This window comes from Sylvia atricapilla, chromosome 1, assembly GCF_009819655.1.
Source record: "Sylvia atricapilla isolate bSylAtr1 chromosome 1, bSylAtr1.pri, whole genome shotgun sequence".
NCBI classification, from domain to species: domain Eukaryota; kingdom Metazoa; phylum Chordata; class Aves; order Passeriformes; family Sylviidae; genus Sylvia; species Sylvia atricapilla.
Genome location: NC_089140.1, coordinates 139,711,869 through 139,730,327, shown reverse-complemented (window position 1 = coordinate 139,730,327; position 18,459 = coordinate 139,711,869). Strand labels below are relative to the sequence as shown.

At 36.6% G+C, this 18,459-nt stretch overlaps 1 protein-coding gene across 3 annotated transcripts in view; it reads left to right on the top strand.

The window, feature by feature from the left end:
- The window catches only part of TAF2 (TATA-box binding protein associated factor 2), a 60,697-nt gene extending 43,686 nt beyond the window's left edge, over window positions 1-17,011 (top strand). For 2 of the 3 annotated variants that reach the window (XM_066335307.1, XM_066335290.1), the window contains 4 exons: window positions 1,917-2,146; window positions 4,726-4,878; window positions 5,286-5,391; window positions 15,381-17,011. In XM_066335307.1, the coding sequence (XP_066191404.1) occupies window positions 1,917-2,146; window positions 4,726-4,878; window positions 5,286-5,391; window positions 15,381-15,646 (755 nt within the window). In that variant the 3' untranslated portion in view covers window positions 15,647-17,011. The remainder of the gene's footprint in view (window positions 1-1,916; window positions 2,147-4,725; window positions 4,879-5,285; window positions 5,392-15,380) is intronic. The other variant, XM_066335298.1, reaches the window with a different exon arrangement.
- Window positions 17,012-18,459: the final 1,448 nt, after the last annotated feature.

Here is an 18,459-nt window from a genome sequence, read left to right as displayed (position 1 = left end):
AGATGGTCTTTTTTTGTCCTCTTTTTCTAAAGTCTCAGAGAATATGAGAGGACAGCATTGGTGTAGATAATTTAAATAAGATTTTTAAAAATGTATTATAGACCTAAAACTCAATTTGCCTTGTGAGATTAGGAAAAGCCCAGTGAGAGAAGGGCTTGCATCTTTACCATTGATGTGTTTTTCATTACTGAAACAGTTTTATCCAGTCCTGACAAAGTGCCCTTGAACATCTGGCACATTACTACACAGATTACATATAAACATTTATATAGCTTTTTTAGGTCATTGCAGGCTTTCTGTTCTCTGTGTGTCATTATATTCAGTGTTTAAAAGTTTACAGCTACACTCCAGGGGTTGAAGTGGGGAGACTACTAGTAGTTCAGTTTCATAGGATTTGCCAAGTGTCAGACACAGAAAATAAACAATTTTGATGTTCCCATCAGAGAATTTGTTTTTGCTTTTTCATGAGAGAAGTGTGTGTGCAGTGTTACAAGCATTACCTCTTTTTGCAATTAACAATGGGATATACATTCTTATTAAGTTTCATGGGGCTTTAAGCACCTAAATTTCTATGCCTCAAGATGATTTAATGTTTTGATTAATTTTCTATGAGGGATAACTGTAGCATTCCAGGGCACCTTGAAAAAAGTTGTTGATGTGTGACAAGCTAGTAGCCAGGTTTAAAGGTTCTAGGATTCCAGTTTTCTAGAATTCTAGAGTCATGAGTTGCTTTCATTTAACATAAGCACATGTAATGGAGAACAGACTCTGATTGATATATGTAATATTTTTTACTGTGTTAATCTGAATTAAATTGCTAATATCATATTTCTGAAATTAATATTTTTGAATGTGTCATTCTCTGGGAAATATTTTAATGTTAGAAATGTCCAGATTAGTATTTGTATTGCTTTCATTTGTTGCTGGGTAAGTGTAACTGGTAATTTATAACTGGTAAGGGTAAGCTCAGCTTACTCCAAACACTATTTTGGCTCCATAAAATTACTATTTACAGGGATAGATCTTGTAATTTTATTTTGTGCTAACTCTTGCAGAGCCACATTAACATGGCAGTTGGCACATCTGTGTCTTGTTTACCAGATACAGTTCAATTCCTGCTGGGGAACAATATGTTCAATAAACTTGCAATCAGTCAAGAGCTGGGCTGAGTTAACACCAGAATTGCTGTATTTGCAGCATTGCACCAGATGTTAAATGTCTTTCTGTTGTGATTGGTGCCAAACGTGCTTAGACCATTTGCGTATGAAGATATTAAAGCAGTACACAGTTTGCAGTGAAAAATAATGAAAAAATAAAGCATTGCTTTGTGCAGGAAGAATACATATTTTGAGTATGAATACGAATTAAATTATTGAGAGTGCAGTGAAGGACATGATGTAGTAATGATGTTAAAAAGCATGCTCATGCATTTCTCTATCAGTGCAGTTTCCACAGAGTAATGATCTTAGTCGTGCTTAAAGCTCTTACTATATTTTGTGGAATACATGGTCAAATGCGACCAAATCCACTGATGCAGGAAGCCAGTTTGGTATCAAATCTTCTATTTATTTGTTCAGTAGAAAAACTTAAAGAGTGCAACTTGAAAAACAAAGGCATATGGATGTGGTTATTTTTCATTATGTTATTATAGCACTTACTTTTCCAGTCTTATTCTTCTAAACATATCTAACTTACAATCCAGGAAACTTTAAACCTTCCTTTTAAACAGGAAAGTTTAAAAAGAAAAAAAAATAAAGCAAGTGAGTAAGAGCTAATAAGAGGCAGGAATAATGAAGGAAGTGTATCTTAATCACAGAAAATGTCATACTCTGGTGGGCCTAGATTACTTAAGCTGTTATATCTGTGGGAGAGGGGGAGATTTTATCTCTGTATTAACAGTCTCTTTTGTATTTTAGGAACTTCACATGACTGGAGATTACGATGTGGTGCTGTGGACCTCTATTTCACACTCTTTGGCCTCAGCAGACCTTCCTGTTTACCATTACCAGAGCTTGGACTTGTTCTTAACCTGAAAGAAAAGAAGGCTGTACTCAATCCAACAATTATCCCTGAATCAGTTGCAAATAATCAGGAGCCTGTGAACAGTAGTAACAATCATGGACAGTCTGTAGGATTTCAGAACACCGTAAGCACAAACCATCTGCATCCATCTTATCCAGCTGGCTCCAAGTTCTTGCATGGCTTGCTGATTTAATTTTGTATTGTGCTCAAGCCTCTCATGCTTTGCCTAAGAGCTGCCTTCTTACCTCCTTGCTCTTTATTCTGCCCACTTGAAAAGCTGGCGTATACCATGACTTTTTGGACATTTTTTAACTGTTTTGCATCACATATGCAAGATTTTTAATTGTTGTGTTTTTTTTTTTTTTCCTAGTCTCATCATTTCTGTTCTCTGTGAAACTTTATATAGTGCTTATGAGATATGAAGTGATTCACAGAAATGTTTGATGCTGTGATGAAAGCTTTTTTCATGAGACTGTTTCTTATAGGCAAGTTATCCAGTTTTCCAAAACAAAACCTTTTATCAGTAAATCTATTGCATCTTAAAATACATAGATACACCTCATTTTAAACAATTTTAAGTGATGTGAAGGTTGACATTTTAGCACATCTGCATTGAACATTTGAATCTGACATTTTAGTACTGTGCTCTGAAGGATTTGTAACAAATTCTGAAGAATGGCATACATTCCATTTGGTATCTTTCTGGATTGGAGGCTTCTAACACTTATTCCATTGCATAGTTAGAAAATCAGTTTTTATAATCGATAAAGGTCATTGTTTCCTCAAGAATAACCACCATTTGCTGCATGACTAAGTATTTTTGTTGGACAAATTTAATTATGAGGGGGGAAAAGCAATCAGCAGACATGGAAATAGTAAGTGATTTTTCTTAACAGTTTCAAAACCAGCATGTGATTAGCATGTTTAAAACTCTTTCCACCCTTTTGACTGGGATGGTTTACTGTTAATTTATCAGTCCTATAGTTGCTGTCTAAATAGATTTTACAGAAAAGTATGTTGAGAGTAGTAATTAACAGTACCCTGCAGGCCCTTTCCAGCAGGGGGAGAAAATGCTACTCAGAGTCAGATATTGTTAGATTGGTCCTGCATATTTACAGAGCATGTAGTAAGTCCTAATTTGCTACACCTAATAATTAGAATTAAATAGCAGGAGGCATTTTGTTAGCAGATTTTTAGGCTGCAGTTCAGTGAACACCCAAACTGTTTTTTGCAGCCGGGCTATCAAAAGATTTCCTCTTAACTCTTCCTATACTTTCCTCTCTCTTGTACTTGCATAGTAGTAGTTGCTAGAATAGTGAGCTGGATCAGAGGGGATCTGTTGAGCAGTACCTTTTTATGAACAGATATTTCAGTTTCCTGTGCCAGTTCATCATGTAGTTGTAACAACACTTGTGGCACCTCAGGACAGAACTGTGTGTGGATGAGCCTGCTTCATTTAGCAGTATACTGGCTTGCACTGGTGTGGAAATACAGCACTGGTATAAGCCTCAGTTTATACTTCATCCCTTGTATCTTCTCCTATTCCTCATCTCCATTCTCCTACCTTTTAAGGTTACTGTTTGCAGTGTAGCTCCCCCAAAATTCAGGGAACTGATTTTCAAGTAGCCTAAAAGAAAGACGGCCTCTTACATCAGACAAAGTTAATCCAGAAGCATTTCACAATAACAGTACCTTGGACAAAATAATAGGAATGAAAAAAGGGAAATGCATGTTTGAGGGGGAAAAAAGAATAAACAGGTATTAGAATTTATCAAATTAACTAGATTCTTTAAAGTAGACATACACTGAGAGCACAAACATGTTAAAATCAGTACTGACAGAGTAGTGCCACTGAAGTTACTGAGGATGGTAAAAGTTACCCACTTCATAAAATGGAACTGAAATTTTTCAGGGTTAGAGTTTGTGGGGTTTGAGTGCCCTTTGTAGGACAGAAGAAGAGGGAGCAATATCTGCCCTTGAGAGTCTATAGTATATATGCCTTTCCTAGTTTTTAGCGAGCTTTTAATTATGTTTGCTTCTGTGGGTGCTTTATTTTCCCTTCCAAATTTTGTCTACTGGACTTTTTTAAACACCTGTCTCCTGTTTTCATTACTGTATGTGTAACTTAGGAGACTCTTCTATTTTTCTATTTCTTTGACCTTGTTCTTTTTACTGTCTAAGCAGTAATTTACAAAACAGTTTTATTCTTTTTAATAAATACTGTTGTAAAATAAAGAAAAAGAAATTATAACTACTCACTATGATTTTTATTAAGTAAAGTTCAGTTTTTAAAACAAACTAGAAGATTTAGCTAAATCCCATGTGAAGATCAGAGGCTATCACAGTTTTTCAACTGAGATTTGTCCTGAGAGGAGTCTGCAAGGCACAGATTTATAGACAGGCTATTCAGAGGCAGCAAATGTTGTTGCACACCAACAGTACCATGATTGTGAGAAGCAACAGAAAAGATGCCAATGCTAGATATGCAGAGGGAGCAGGGATAGAAGTAAAGAGAAACTATGTTTGTAGGAGTGGTTGGCACAAATCCATACAGGGTTTTAGAAAATACTTCTTGCCAGAACTACAGAGAAAACTTTGTTCAAATCACCCACTTTACTCAGAAAATTTTTCAGGTATCAGGTCGCTTTCTCTGAAACATGGATCTTGCTATCTTCTAATTTTGGTCTTTTAATGCTGCTTCAGGAGGATGATCATCTTATTAAGGAAACAGCATCCAGCATTTCTGGTCATCAGCAGGGGGTGAAGAGGAAGGCTGATATGCCACTCGGGTCTCCATTGGAGCCAGGGCAAATACTAGAGAAGAATGAAGACAGTAAAGTCAAACTCAAAATCAGAGTAAGAAATGGAAATTCAACTTGCACCATGTGTAGGGTGTTCAGAATAACAGCAGTGGCGTCTGCTGGCTTCCCCTGAAGCTGTGTTCAAACAAAAGGCATGCTGTGTCTATATGTGCAGCAGTTGTTATGCTTACTTTGGCAAAATCATTTTCTATCAGATTCTTTATTGGCTGACAAGAACTAAAGTTGACAGATAATGCTCTTGTTCGCACAGCTTCACAGTAAATTAGAGAGAAGGGAAGACACTGACCCTTCTTAATTTTATTGAACTTTTATTGCTTTGCAGTGGTAGATATCACTTCCTTTCCCTCTCACCCCCAGTTTACCTCAAAAATGTTTTAAATTGTTTAGTAATGTTTTTATGAGTTATTAGCATCTGCTTATTTTTTTTTCCTGCTATCTTAGTTCTCAAACTCTCAAGAGGAAGAGGAAATTGATATGGACACAGTTCATGACAGCCAAGCCTTCATTTACCATCATTTGAATATGCTGGAGAGACCATCCACACCAGGTATGAATAACTTTATAGGCAAGATGATTGTATTTTTTTTTTTACTACTTTAGTTGTGAGGTGTTTTTTGCTACTGCTTATTTCCATACAGACAGTGTTGGTAAGTGTTAAATGTTGCTGGAATTCCAAGAACTGTGTAAAGAGTGCATAAGAACATTTCTTTAGGTTTCAGTAGGTATATAGATTAGTGTATGCATGCATTTTCACACGAATCTCAGTAAGACAAGTATAAATCATGCTTAATAAAGTGAAATGCTAAGGAATGAATAAAAGAGCACAAAGTTTAAGTAGAGTCCCATAAGCAATTAGGTAAAATTTGTTTTGCCATAGATGTCATTTAAAAATTAGTAATTTTGAAGGTCAAAAAAATAGCAAGACTCCTCAGGTAAAAAAACCTTCAAATATTAATGATTTATAACTTAACATTAGCAGTTTAAAAACATACAAGCCTCAAAGCTAATTAGAAGGGCTTTCCAAAGTTGAAAAGATTGCATCTGTGAGTAAAATTATTTCATTTCAAGCACTTCCTTTCTTTTACTACTTCTCTTAGTATCATTTTTTATACAATACTTGACAAAATTATTCTCAAGGCATAGTGTTTCTTAGAAAACTTAAGAGGTCGAACTTAATTGTTGAACTTCCACTTTCTTTGCTTCTCTGTCACTAGCAAAGAAATTCAGCAGCTAAGTCTCATTTTCTCAAAATGTTTTAACATTTTTAAAGTTCAGTTCCAGAATGTGCCAGTGGAACAAAGCTGACGTCATGTGACAGTGTACCAAGCATTTTGAGGGATCTTCCATACAGATTCAGAAAAGATTTTAAGGTTGAAGTACTGTATTGTGTAAAAGTGAAGCTTTTGACTTTAGAATTCAGACTTATTACCCTTTTGCTTGTTTTTCTGTTTTTATTCAGTGACTGCCTGGTGTAAAACAGAAATGGACCATAGCAGCAGGATCTGGCATGTTGGTTCCATCTTGAGTTGCCCTAGGTCCTGAGCTATACTGGCAGGTGTCCTTATCTGCTTTCTCTGTGACCAGGCAGTTTAGTGGCCCCATTTAAGAGAAGGGCTGCTGGATGCTGCTGCCCTGAGAATCCTGCTGAGGCTGGGGCCTTGGTACCAGTGATACAGAAGCTGGAGGCTCATACTCCCTTATGAGGAGTAAAATACTGTTTTTCCTTCTTTGGCAGATGCCCTATCTGCTAAGGGAGTTTATAGTTTCTTTCTTTGATTTTTTTTTTTTTTAATAAAAGGTAACTGCTGTCAATTCTCAGCTAAGAAATTAAGTTCATATGGGGACCTTAAAACACAAGGAGGTCTAGTTTCTGGATTCCAGATGGCCTTCAGTTAATGACATGTGCCTACAGCCAGCTCTACCAAGACCACTTTGCTGTTAGGTATCTAGAGCAGCAAAACTCACAGCTTCTTTACTTACTTCAGTGGGGTAAAGGAGCAGGCTGCATACAGGTTACTCTCATGAACTTAGAAGCCTATATCTGCAAAGCTTTAGTTTAAACTTCTCAGAGCTGCTTTGAGTTTCGTTCTCAATGTTGTGGTCAACCATCACATTTTCTGTTATAGCAAAGAATGACGCATCCAGGGCATGCAAGTGCAAAGCTGATCTGCTGAGGATTAGTATTTATAACTCTTGCATGATATTTTGCAACAATTTTTTCACTAGATTTGCACACTCTATGGAATATAAAGTCATAAACAAAGCTCTGCCAAATACGTCACAAATAGGACTTAAGGGACCCTCTGTGTGCCAGGACTGTGCTCCAGGACTCTTGCAGATTAAGTTTGTGCTGGAGGTCAGGAAGGGTAAAGTCTGACCAAGAGTAGAGAAGTGGCCACTTGGCTGGTGGTGCTTTTATAGACCCAAAGCAGACACAAGCTACTTGAAGTCTCGCTTGTATCCTGAATGACCTTCTCACCTCTGTTGTTTAGACATTCAGCACACTGTAATACATTTTCTTTCCTAGGTAATAAATGAGACAAATGCCAGGTTTTGCAGCAGAATTTATTTTAAATATTAAGCCTTTGACAAGCATTATTTTGAAACAAAACACTTCAGATTATTTTATTCTTCTTTTTTTGTTTGTGTGGTTAGAAACAGTTCCACCTCACATGTTTATTGCTTCTAAAATTTCACCTGTTTTTTATTCATGGCATTTTTCTTAGAAGCAGAGATGTATGAATTACAGGTTGAGTAAATAAAGATAGTTCAATCTTTAGGAAATAGTACACTGCTGAGAAGAAACAGATGGGGAAAAACAAAAGCTTACATAAATAAAGTTGTTCACACATAGGAGTGTTCTGTTTTAGAAAGGAATCACAGGGTGTGTGAGGTTTTACAGCAGTGATGGAGGATGGGTGCATTTCAGGGACTGATTATTTTGAAATAGATTGACAGCAAGTTCTGAAATGGTCTCAGTGTCTTGTTAGTAAATCTGCCTCAGTTCTGACTCCTACTTGGAAGGAGTAAGCACTAAGTGCTCTTAGTCCACTCACAGTTTTCCTCCTGCAGCTGTGGGTTATGTCCCCACATGTCACATGAAGTGTTAGGTCATCAGCCAAACACAGCATGTGAAAAGCAGCTGCCAGGAGGAAGTTCACGTTGGGTCCTGTCATATCTGTGGTTTTTTGCTGGATTGTTGGGTTGTGGGGTTTTTTTGTTTTTTCCATTTCCCAGACCACCCCAAATGATGATTTGGATTTGGTCAAGTTGATGTAACCCCCCTAACACCAGGAAAATATTATTTTCCTTTAAAAGGTGGGGAAGGGGTGGGGGATGTTTTTGTATGGTTCTGCCCATGGATGTGAAAAGTTAAGGCTCAGTCAATAAGAAAAGTTTTCTAATACCACTCTGGCTGGATTACAGGCTTCAGTATTACAATTACAGCACCTGTCCTAGTTCATATAGAAAATAAATTGTTTAAATTCTACTAAAGCATCTGGACTGTGACAGTAGAACTGTGAACTCCAGCAGTTGTAAGGGAATCTAATAATTTTATTAAGAAATTATTAACACAAACAAAACATGAGTTGTGAACTCTCTAGGGAATGCTGTTGTGATGATTACTCATCTGCCCTTAGGGCTAGAAACTTGGTAGCCTCCTTTCAACCTCTAAGGCTTTGCAAGATTACATTTCTAATGTGAGAACAGATTTTATTTGCTATTAATCATCAAGAATATTAGGAACACTCCCTTCGCTTAAATCTTAAGATGAAAGACTTTCAGGATGAGATTTTGTGTAAGCAACAGATTTCATCTCTCAGGCTGTAAAGTGACTTGTCTTGGTTTGTTGACTTCAGTGAAATCAGATAAAGATACACTTCTTTAATATTTCACTCATCTGAAAGTACAGGACGTCAGAAGTAAAACCTTTAAAAGGTTCTGCTGTATCTGTGAGTGGTTATTAATTGGCCTGGTCTTTTCTGCTTCCAAAATAAATGCCTGACTGTAGGGTGCATCATCTGCCAGTGAAGTTGCATGTCATTATGTCTCATCACTGATAAACGCTTAATCAAACTTGTTCCAACTATTTTTGATGGTTTGAAAATTGATAAAAAGCAGTATCCAATTGTCTCTTTATTTCTGAAAAGAAAAGAAAAATAAAATACAGGGGTGTTCTCTTTGTGCACTGGCAGTTTGTTTTTTGATGACATTCAGAGGCAGTGGGCTTTGAGGACATACTGAGCATTCAGACTCAGATCAAACAGATTCCTTGGTCATTCTGTTAATCCTTTTGCAGTTTTCCAGGATAGTCAAATTGGAAATTGCCAGTGCTGACTTTGTGGTTGCTCTGTTTACTGTGTAGATGTTCATGAAACTTTGGAGGTCTAGACCACAGTCATAATATTGATTGGATTGTGGTCTTGTTTATCACAGTTACTGCACATTCAGGAAATTATGGTTTATCTGGATTGACTTTTTTCTGAAACAGTTTGAAACTGGGCATACTACATATTCTGCAGTAAAGTGTAGAGGTAAACTACTGTAGTTATTGTATTTAAACAGTACATTTACAGCAGCAGATCCAAGCCTATGGTGCAAATCACTGCACCTGGAGTTTGGATGCAGGAGTAAATAGGAATTCAGTCCAAACTGTGTGAGAAGCCCAGTCCTCTGCAGTTACCCAGGATAGCTGAAAGTGCACCAGTACATCAAAGTCCAGCCATTAGTGGCTCTCTGCCAAAAAGTGCTATGGAAACATCAGCACACAGACAAATAGATAAATGAACAGTTTTTGGATTCAAGGACATCACTGACAATAATGGGGTTTTGCTTTACTTTCTGAGGAGGTAAAAATTGTTACAACTGTTCTGTTAAAATGCATTTTAATAACATAAAATATTGGTACAGTATCTGTTACACTTTATTACTCAAGATATAACTGTTTCCAAAGTGGTAGCTCATAGGCTTTAAGGTTTGTAGATAAATATGCCTCACTGAAGTAGTATGTGGTTAATAGTACACTTCACAAGGAATGGTGTTTTCGGGTGCTTTACTCTAAAGTAAAGCAGCTTTAATAGAAACACAAGCCTTGTAGATAGTGACAACAGAAACGAGAATTGCATCACTGTATGGCTGCAGTGTGTCAGCTCCATGATTTGATAAAAACAACATAATACTGTAGCTGTGACTGTCTCTGAGAAAGCAACTAATCTCTCTCAAATCTAGAAGATGAATAAGGCTAGCAAATTTTCAAGTGAACTACCTGAAACTGATGAGAGGCACAAAGTATTCTGAATCGGCTTCCTGACTGAGATGTTCTTTCTTTCAAAAACTGGAATTTCACTAGAACGTTCTAGAGTACTAAAATAAGTGTAGTAAAAATGACACCACAGGTGTTTTTTTAGTATAAGGCAATATAGTTAAATGAAAGTCTGATGAGGAAATCAAACTTTTTACCAGTTAAAACACCAGTTTGTCTATACAATACTTTAGTTTTACCTTTTGTATAGGTATAAGGAATTGTCTGGTTTTAAATGCCACTAAAAATTGAAGTAAAATGAATCTGTAAATTGGAACTAGTTAAAATGTTTATGTTGGTGCCAAATCAACTGATTTGCTTAGCATGTCTTCAGACAACCTTTGCCTGGTTTTGTTTTTTTTAACTAGACCTTTGCTTTTCACCTTCAAACTTTAATTTTTGTGTCATGGACCTTAAAAGAGCACTCTCCTACAGAGAAAATTGATAACCTTTTTCAGAGATGTATAATTTGAAAATTCTGGTTCTTTAGACTAATTACAGGACATTGCATTCTGGAAACTTGAAATCATTTATGCCTGGTAACCTTTTCTGTGTACTTTGTTGGTGGTTCAGCAGATGCATAAACACAGCATTAAATTAAAAAATAGCGTGTCTTGGACATTTCCAGAGTAATGCTAAAAAGAAAAGAAGAAATAAGGAAAACCAGGATAATTTTGAAACTGTTTTTATGGTATTTTCCATTTTTTAATGTTTTCTCTTTAGAGAAAATGCTAGCCAGAGATGCAGTTCAACTGCTGGGCAAAGAGGGTACACTACCTTTCTCTTTGGTAAGCTTCCTTTGGGTTCTGGAAGAGACACATTAAGTGCTTGTATCAATCTCCAGCTCTTCCCAGAGCCTGTCCATGTCAGGTGCTGCAGCACCAGCCTGTCCTCAGGACCCATGGGCTTCAGCCTTTGCTGTGACTTGGGAACTTGTCCTCTCCCTCTCTGATGTTTCAGTAAATTAGGGTGCAAATGGGGTAATTTCAAACAAGTGTTAATTTGTAAAAATCCGTTATCAACCAGCTGTTTTACATTCATTGGCCATGCAAAGAAACAGAGGGCTGTAAGTTTGTGGTGTCCCACTCTCTTCACACAAAATCAGAAACATAGGAAGGACCATATGAAAGGTCTTTTGAAAGCCTGTTGGCGTGTTAAAGTCTCAAGTTACAGGTTTTCAAACTGTAAAAGTTCAAAAACAAAGTAAGAGAAAAATAGCTGAAAAACTCAACAATATAGTTCAATGTTCATGCACCAATGAGTATTAAAGCTTAAGTGAGCAGGGTGTTAGAATTATCTGACAGCAATTTGTATTATGACAGAAAATGTTACTTTAACGCTTACCAGGATTCAAATCCTTTTTATTTTAAAACTAAGTTACAAGATCTATGTTTTCATATTTTATTCTCTCTCAGAACATCTACAGCATTTGTATTTGTCCCTGGGGCAAATGGTACACAAATATTCTGATCTTTCTCCCATGGAATCATAATCCTGTCCAATTTTAAACACCTACCCAGCTAGCTGGAACACCACAAAGCCAACAATTACATTGGAATCTCCATGTCCTAAACAGGAGGAGATCTGTGTGGGTAGACACATGTATGCGCATTTTCTTCCAAGGAATGCTACTGACCACTTCAGAAGCAGCTCCTGGGCTCACCCTCCACTTATTGTATGTTTCTGTGTTTTGTGAAACCCAGGCTTCAGTCCTGCTCTCTGTGCTAACAACAAGTGGGTTCTCTGCAGGAAGAGGTTGTGCTCTGTGCCTCTTTGCATCAGTCCTGCTACCCCTGTTCGTAAAAGGATGATTATACTGCCCTGTGAGGCAATTTCTATTTAGCCTTGCTTTCCTTAACTACACTTGGTGTGTTTCTGGCATAGGTTTTAAGTAGATATTAATTAAAAGGAAGAAAAAAAAAAAAAAAAAAAAGTCCTGTAGGTTTAACACTGAATTTTATGCATGGAGATCTGTAACATTTTTGATAGCTTTTATAGGTCTGTCCTTTTTGGCACACAACTGATTTTCCGTAGTTTGTGATCAATCTTTTGGAGCCATCATCCAGGATCAATATATTTGATTCTTGATTTAAAAGCACTCTTTAACAGTAGGAGGAAATTTTCTGAATAGCTGTTATTTTTGAATTTAAAAACTCAAGAGAGACTAGAGTCACTATTGACCTCTATGAAGAAACTGTGTGTGTACTATTGCTGGCTCAGTAGAAGCAGATCTTTTAATGACACTCTTTCATTTCTTACTGACATCTTTTCCATATTACTGGTGTTGACTATCTCCTTAAGTGTCTGTAGCACTTGAGTTGCAGTTAGATTCCATTTCTCCCTTTCCTGTGTCTCTGGGGGTCACCACCACCCCTTTGGTCCTGTTGTCTTAAACTACTGTTGTATTTGCTCACTAACCTATTCCAGTCAATGATGTTTAACTTCTTTAACAAACAGATTTTTTTAAAAACACAAAACACACGTGAAATAAGTAATGAGGTGATAATACAGACTGTTGCCTTAGCAGAGCTGGTAGTTCAGTAAACTGCAGGAAATTAGCACAAGTGGCAGGTCGTGTAAGAGTCAGGAGAGTCTGTTTGGTTGCATTCTCCATCTTCACTTGACACTACTGTGACATCATCCCTGCAGACTTTAACTGGTGTTTTTATACCAGTTCTGGTTAAAAATTTTTGAGTTCAGAGGCTTAGCTTTGGTTTGAGGTTGTTACGAATGTAGTGTCTAGACTTACAGGTTTAGTTTCCATGTTAAAATAACTCCACACATTTGGAAGTAATGGAGCTGAGAAGTTTTAAGAGTTTGTGTCATGCTTTTGTGGGCTTTTTCTTCTATTTGAAGTTGACTTGAGTTTACCATGTGTATTTTAATGTATCATGCGCTTGTAGCTTGAGAATACATGAGAATGTCTTCTGTACTTTAGGTAATCTTTTGTACATGTTCTATACAACCAACTGGTGGTCTTCAGGCTTTTTGCCAAGACCTTTATTTCTGTGTTTCTAGGAGCTCTGTTTGTGTCACTACCACAGTTCACCTGTAACTACTGTAGCCTGTTTTAACAAACACTGCATGCTTTGGTTTTCTGAGGTACAGCCTCCACCCTTTCCTTTTCTAATGGCCTGAGCAATGTACTCATTTTTTCACCATTGTGTCGTCTGCGTCATGGCTGGTCTTGTATCCTTGCAACTGCTAAATAAAGTCGTCTAAACACTGAATGTTTTAGAGGAAGGAGTTCAGGTTATGGGGATAGGCTTAGATACAGGAGGAATTCCCTTAAAATATATAACTGGAAATAGTTACATAGTAAAGCAGACTTGTACCTTTTTGCATCAAATGCAGTATACTTGCACACTGTCTTCATTGTTGAGAATGGCTCCAGACAACAAGGTAAAAAAATGGTAGTTAGGTGTGCATTGAAGTCAGCAAGGGGAAGTTGGAACTGGTATGCATCTCCTTTAACTGCCATAAGATACATAAAAAAGTAAAGCTGTGAGTTCTAACACGTCAAGTTTTGCACTGATAACACAAGCTTACTGTTGCTTAGTTCTGAATAAATAAAAACTAAAACTTTTAAAAATACTTTCATATTAGAGATTTCAAGTTTATAGGAAACTATTATACTCCAGACTAGCCTCCTTCATAACCTCAACAGAATTTTATATTGCACCATATTCCTGTCTTGTGGTTAAGACCAAACATATTTCTAGAAAGACATAATTTTCTGCTTAAGACTTCAAGCAGTAGAAATTCCATCATGTCCCGTAGTAAGTTATTGATTATCCTCACTATAAAAATGTTTTGTGTTTCTATTCTGACTTCTAAACACTTCTTATAGATGTAGATTTTGTTTTTTTCTGACATAAACAAACAAAACCCAGAACAGCTGTACCATCTAGAAATTTTCCTATATATATACATGATTGAATCAGTCCTTAATCTACCAGATAAGGCTAGAAATATTGCATGGAAATTGTTCTCAATACTTGCTTGTCATAGTACAAGGAGCTGTCTCTTTAGACTGACAGGAATCATTACTATAGACAAATCATTCTTGCCTCTAGAGTTACACAACCAGCCAGTTAAACAAAAATATGTACTGGAAAAGATATGTTTTCAAATATACAGAAAAAGAAAATTGCCTAGTAACATCAAATAACATCATCTCTTATTTGGGATATTTTCACCAAAAACTGGGGTGGGGGGGGAACCCCCAGATTTAAAGTAGCAATGAAGAAAATCCATTTTAAATAATACTTAGAGGATTAGTTGCCTTCAAAAATCTGCTGGTGATTTTCTGCATTTATCTAGTTGTTAAAGCATTCTTGACATATGAGTGATTTGATTCAATTTCTCCCTAAAGGGATCTGAGTGTTCCTACCTCCCAAGTGCTCCCACTCTTTAACAAGGGTATCCTTAACAAAATGCCCTTTAATCTCTACCATTGAAGCTATTATGGCAGTCTGTCTGAAATAATGAAATATTAAATAAGCCAAAGATAGAATGCAGAAGTCATTCCTGAATTGAGATGTCATGGATCATATTTCCTTCCTCAGGTTCAGATACCAGGCTTGTTCAATATATAACTAATTCTAGTGTACTTGGGAAATATATACTGATAAAGATGGTATAATTCTCTTTACTGGGATTTGGTTTTGTTTGAGGAAAAAAAATTTTGTGTAATCTTTCAAATAGGTTAAATTGGTTGCAAGAGGCAATTTTTAGAAAAATTACTTTAATATTTTACTGTCTAAATGTTTGTATGTTCTTGCAAGGGGCTTTACCTCCTGACTAAAAAGAGTTCACATCCCAAAAATGCATTTTATTATGCCAGTCTTGCACTTTATATCAGAATTTTTACAAGCAGTTACATTTGCTTTATTCAGGGTATAGTGGCCTTCCTACTCAAAGATTAATTTCAGGAAGCTAGTATGACCTAAGTTTCTTAGGGCTCTTTACAGTTCCTAATTGTCTGGGATACTTTCATGCTGTTGAGGAAGGAAGGACCATCTCTAAAAATTGTCAGTAGTGTGAGAACTTTAATGGCATGTTCAGAGCCTTCTCTGAAGCTAAATGGTACAAACATCATAACAGATTCCATGTTTTTATGTTTAAATTGATGCCTTGAGGTAATGTAGGGTTTTAGCTAATATTTCAGAATTCTTATGTTTGGAAACAATGCAAGTCAAAATTTGCTAATCCCACTGTATCCATTCTTTTAGGTAAGGAACAATCTTCGGGAGAGATAAACATGCACCCTGTCTCAGCAGCTCCACTTTCTGTGTTTAGTAAAGAATCAAACTCCTCAAAACACAGCGACCACCATCACCATCACCACCACGAGCACAAGAAAAAGAAGAAGAAACACAAGCATAAGCATAAGCATAAACATAAACATGATACTAAAGAAAAGGAAAAGGATCCCTTTGTTTTCTCCAACAGTCCAGCCAGTGCACGATCAATCCGTTCCCCATCGCTTTCAGACTGATACCAGTGACTTCTCTGGAATTCAATATTCTTGGAGTGCTTAGAAGGATGTACAGAACTATAGCCTCTGTCTTTTTTTATGGAACTAAGAATACATGAATTGCCTTAGCAATTCAGAAGCTCTGCCACCTTTGAAGCCTTCTTTTTGCATATGTGGTTGTTGAAATCTGATTCAAAAAATATGGTTTATGATTCTGACTCATTTTGTATTTCACTGTTCTCCACACCTCCCACTCTTTTTTTCCATTTTAAACAAAGGAAACAGCCCTTTATGTAAGAGCCCCATGTCCACTGGCAACCCCCTGCACATCACGCTTACCATGTGTATTGCCAGAATCAATTATGGTTTAATCCTTTGAAGAGTGTTAGAGGCAGAGTATGTTTTAAGCAGAAGCCAATTGCCAGGCCCTTGGTGATAGACTGTTTCCAGAGCAGTATTGTATAACTAAGTGTAGATCTCCTCAGAAGACAGGGGTTTTCTTTAGTCTTCAGCTGACCTGTTTCTTGCTTTAACCATTGCAACCTAATGTCAGACTTCAAAAAGAACAGTATGTAGAACATTTGCATTTTTCAGATACTAAAACTCTTGAAAAATTCCAGGCTGCTTTTAAGCTGGTGGTATTTATTATGGACATGAGCCTTTGACTATGATTAAATTCTGCAATTGTTTTTGGAATTTTAGCAAAATGCATAATGCATGTTTTGTCCTGTAATCAGGCTTTTAAAAATCCAATAAAGTTTGTGAATTATTTTGACAGAGGCAGAACTTTTTCTTCAAGCTTACATTGGAATATGCTTTTGAAAGATGTTTGCTAAAATAACAAAAAAAATTCTGAAAAGTTTAAAAATTAAAATATTGAAAAATATGTATTTATCGCTTCCTCTTGAGGGGTGGTTTGTTTGAAAGCAAGATCAGCTCATGAGTCCACAGGAGAAATATATCAGTAGATTAAACTAGGTCTGGGACTTGAAATGATGGATACATTTAAATTTCTTTAGCTGTGTTTTATGCAGTGTACTGTTTACACCTAGGAAATATTTTATTTAAAAACTTTATTTTTAAAAAGTTTTAATAATAGAGATAAATAATCTCTGCCACTTTTTATCTATTTTCTTTATATGTGTGTAGAGGCAGTGTTTTATTTCCATGTACTGGTTAGCTTCTGTTGCCCAGAGTTCACATAGCATTCTATTAAGATGGTTGTATTTGGGTTAAATATTTTTTTAATCGATTTTCACACATTTTTATGAGAGACTGATTCTCCTTCTTAGAGCAAAGAGAGAAAGTTCAAGAGGGACCCAAGAAGACTTTTTTTAAGATGTGTTCTGTTTCATGGAAGTTAATAAATACTTTTTATATTCTGTACCTGCTGGTGAATCCTGTAATTCTTGGAATAAAAAGTTATCTGTAGACTAGAAAGATAATAGGCTTAGCTATTTTGTAATATGCATATACTTATTTTGTTATTCAAACACTGTATCCTTTTAATACTGCATGGATAGTTGTACTGATTGTTGCACTTGGAACACGTTTGGGCTGGGTTCAAACGCAATGGCCCTGGGCAACCTTGCAGCTTCTCCTGATCTGCTGCTCTGCTGTGTCCACCTGGGTTTCCTTTTAGCAATAACTGAGCTCTTGGAGCTTAGATGAGCTAAAGGTGCAAGAGGAACACCTAAGCATGGGCTGAATGAGGTACTGAGCGTGTTTTGGGTACTAACCATGTGTGCAACTCAGCTCAGCATTCCTTGTGAGACAGCGAGTAATAGCTCAATGGAAATATTTTGAGGTGTTTTTCCCTTAGCTAAGCAGTGATGTAACAGTGCCAGGGGTGTTTGTGGGAGACCTGGGCTAATAAGCAATGAAAGCTGGCATTGTTTGGGAGATTGAAGGCAGATGCATTTATGTTTTAAAAATAAGGTCATGGATAATTTAGACTGGTGTAGTTTCTACTTTCAGAGATGTGGATTTACACTCTTAGGCTGAGGGAAAATGTATTGTTTAGTGATACAGGCACAGGACTGAGGCAGAGCTGTAGCACAGAAATTCTGCTGTCCAAGTTTTGGTGTATGACTTCAGTTAACTATTAAATACATGCTGAGAAAATATGGAGAAGACACTGCCAATAGAAAATTGGAAGGTAGGGGAGGGAGGGGTAGGGGAGAATCTAAAACAACTTTTTCTAATGCAGTTTCTGAGGTTACATCATGTTCCTGGTTCAGAATGTCCATTAGTCCATTATTTGACTGGAATACAAAGTTTGAGGTCTGTAGGTGATGCAACATGGACAGGCAATATTCACAAACAGGTAAGTGTGCTCAGAAATCAGAATAATTTGGCAGATTGCACAGGTGATTCAAAAAAAGCAAACTGAAATTCAGAAGGAATGAATGTGAAATACTGAACTCCAGGGAACAGGAAGTGCATGAAAGCAAGTGATTCTCCCCGTCTTCTATGGTGCAGTGGGAAAAAAAATAAAGCATCTGGTTCCACAAAGGTAAGAAGTTTGATACTATTGCAAAAGTAGAAGTCACTTAAGGATTAACCAGATTTTTTATATATAAGATGTGAAAGAAATTGTTCCTATCAAGTGTTAGTGATTGGGGCAACATATTTTAAAAAATAACTGGGCAGATGGAAACAAGAGGTAACATTGCATATAAGAAAATACATAAACAAACTGAGTATTCCTGGTCTACAATAAAAGAAGTCTGAGGGAGAAATTCGCCCTTCACATAACTAAAATATTGCTGCAACAAAAAAATGTTTATCAGTTGTTCTTGATATTTCCTTCGGGAAGGGTGGGATTAGCTTTA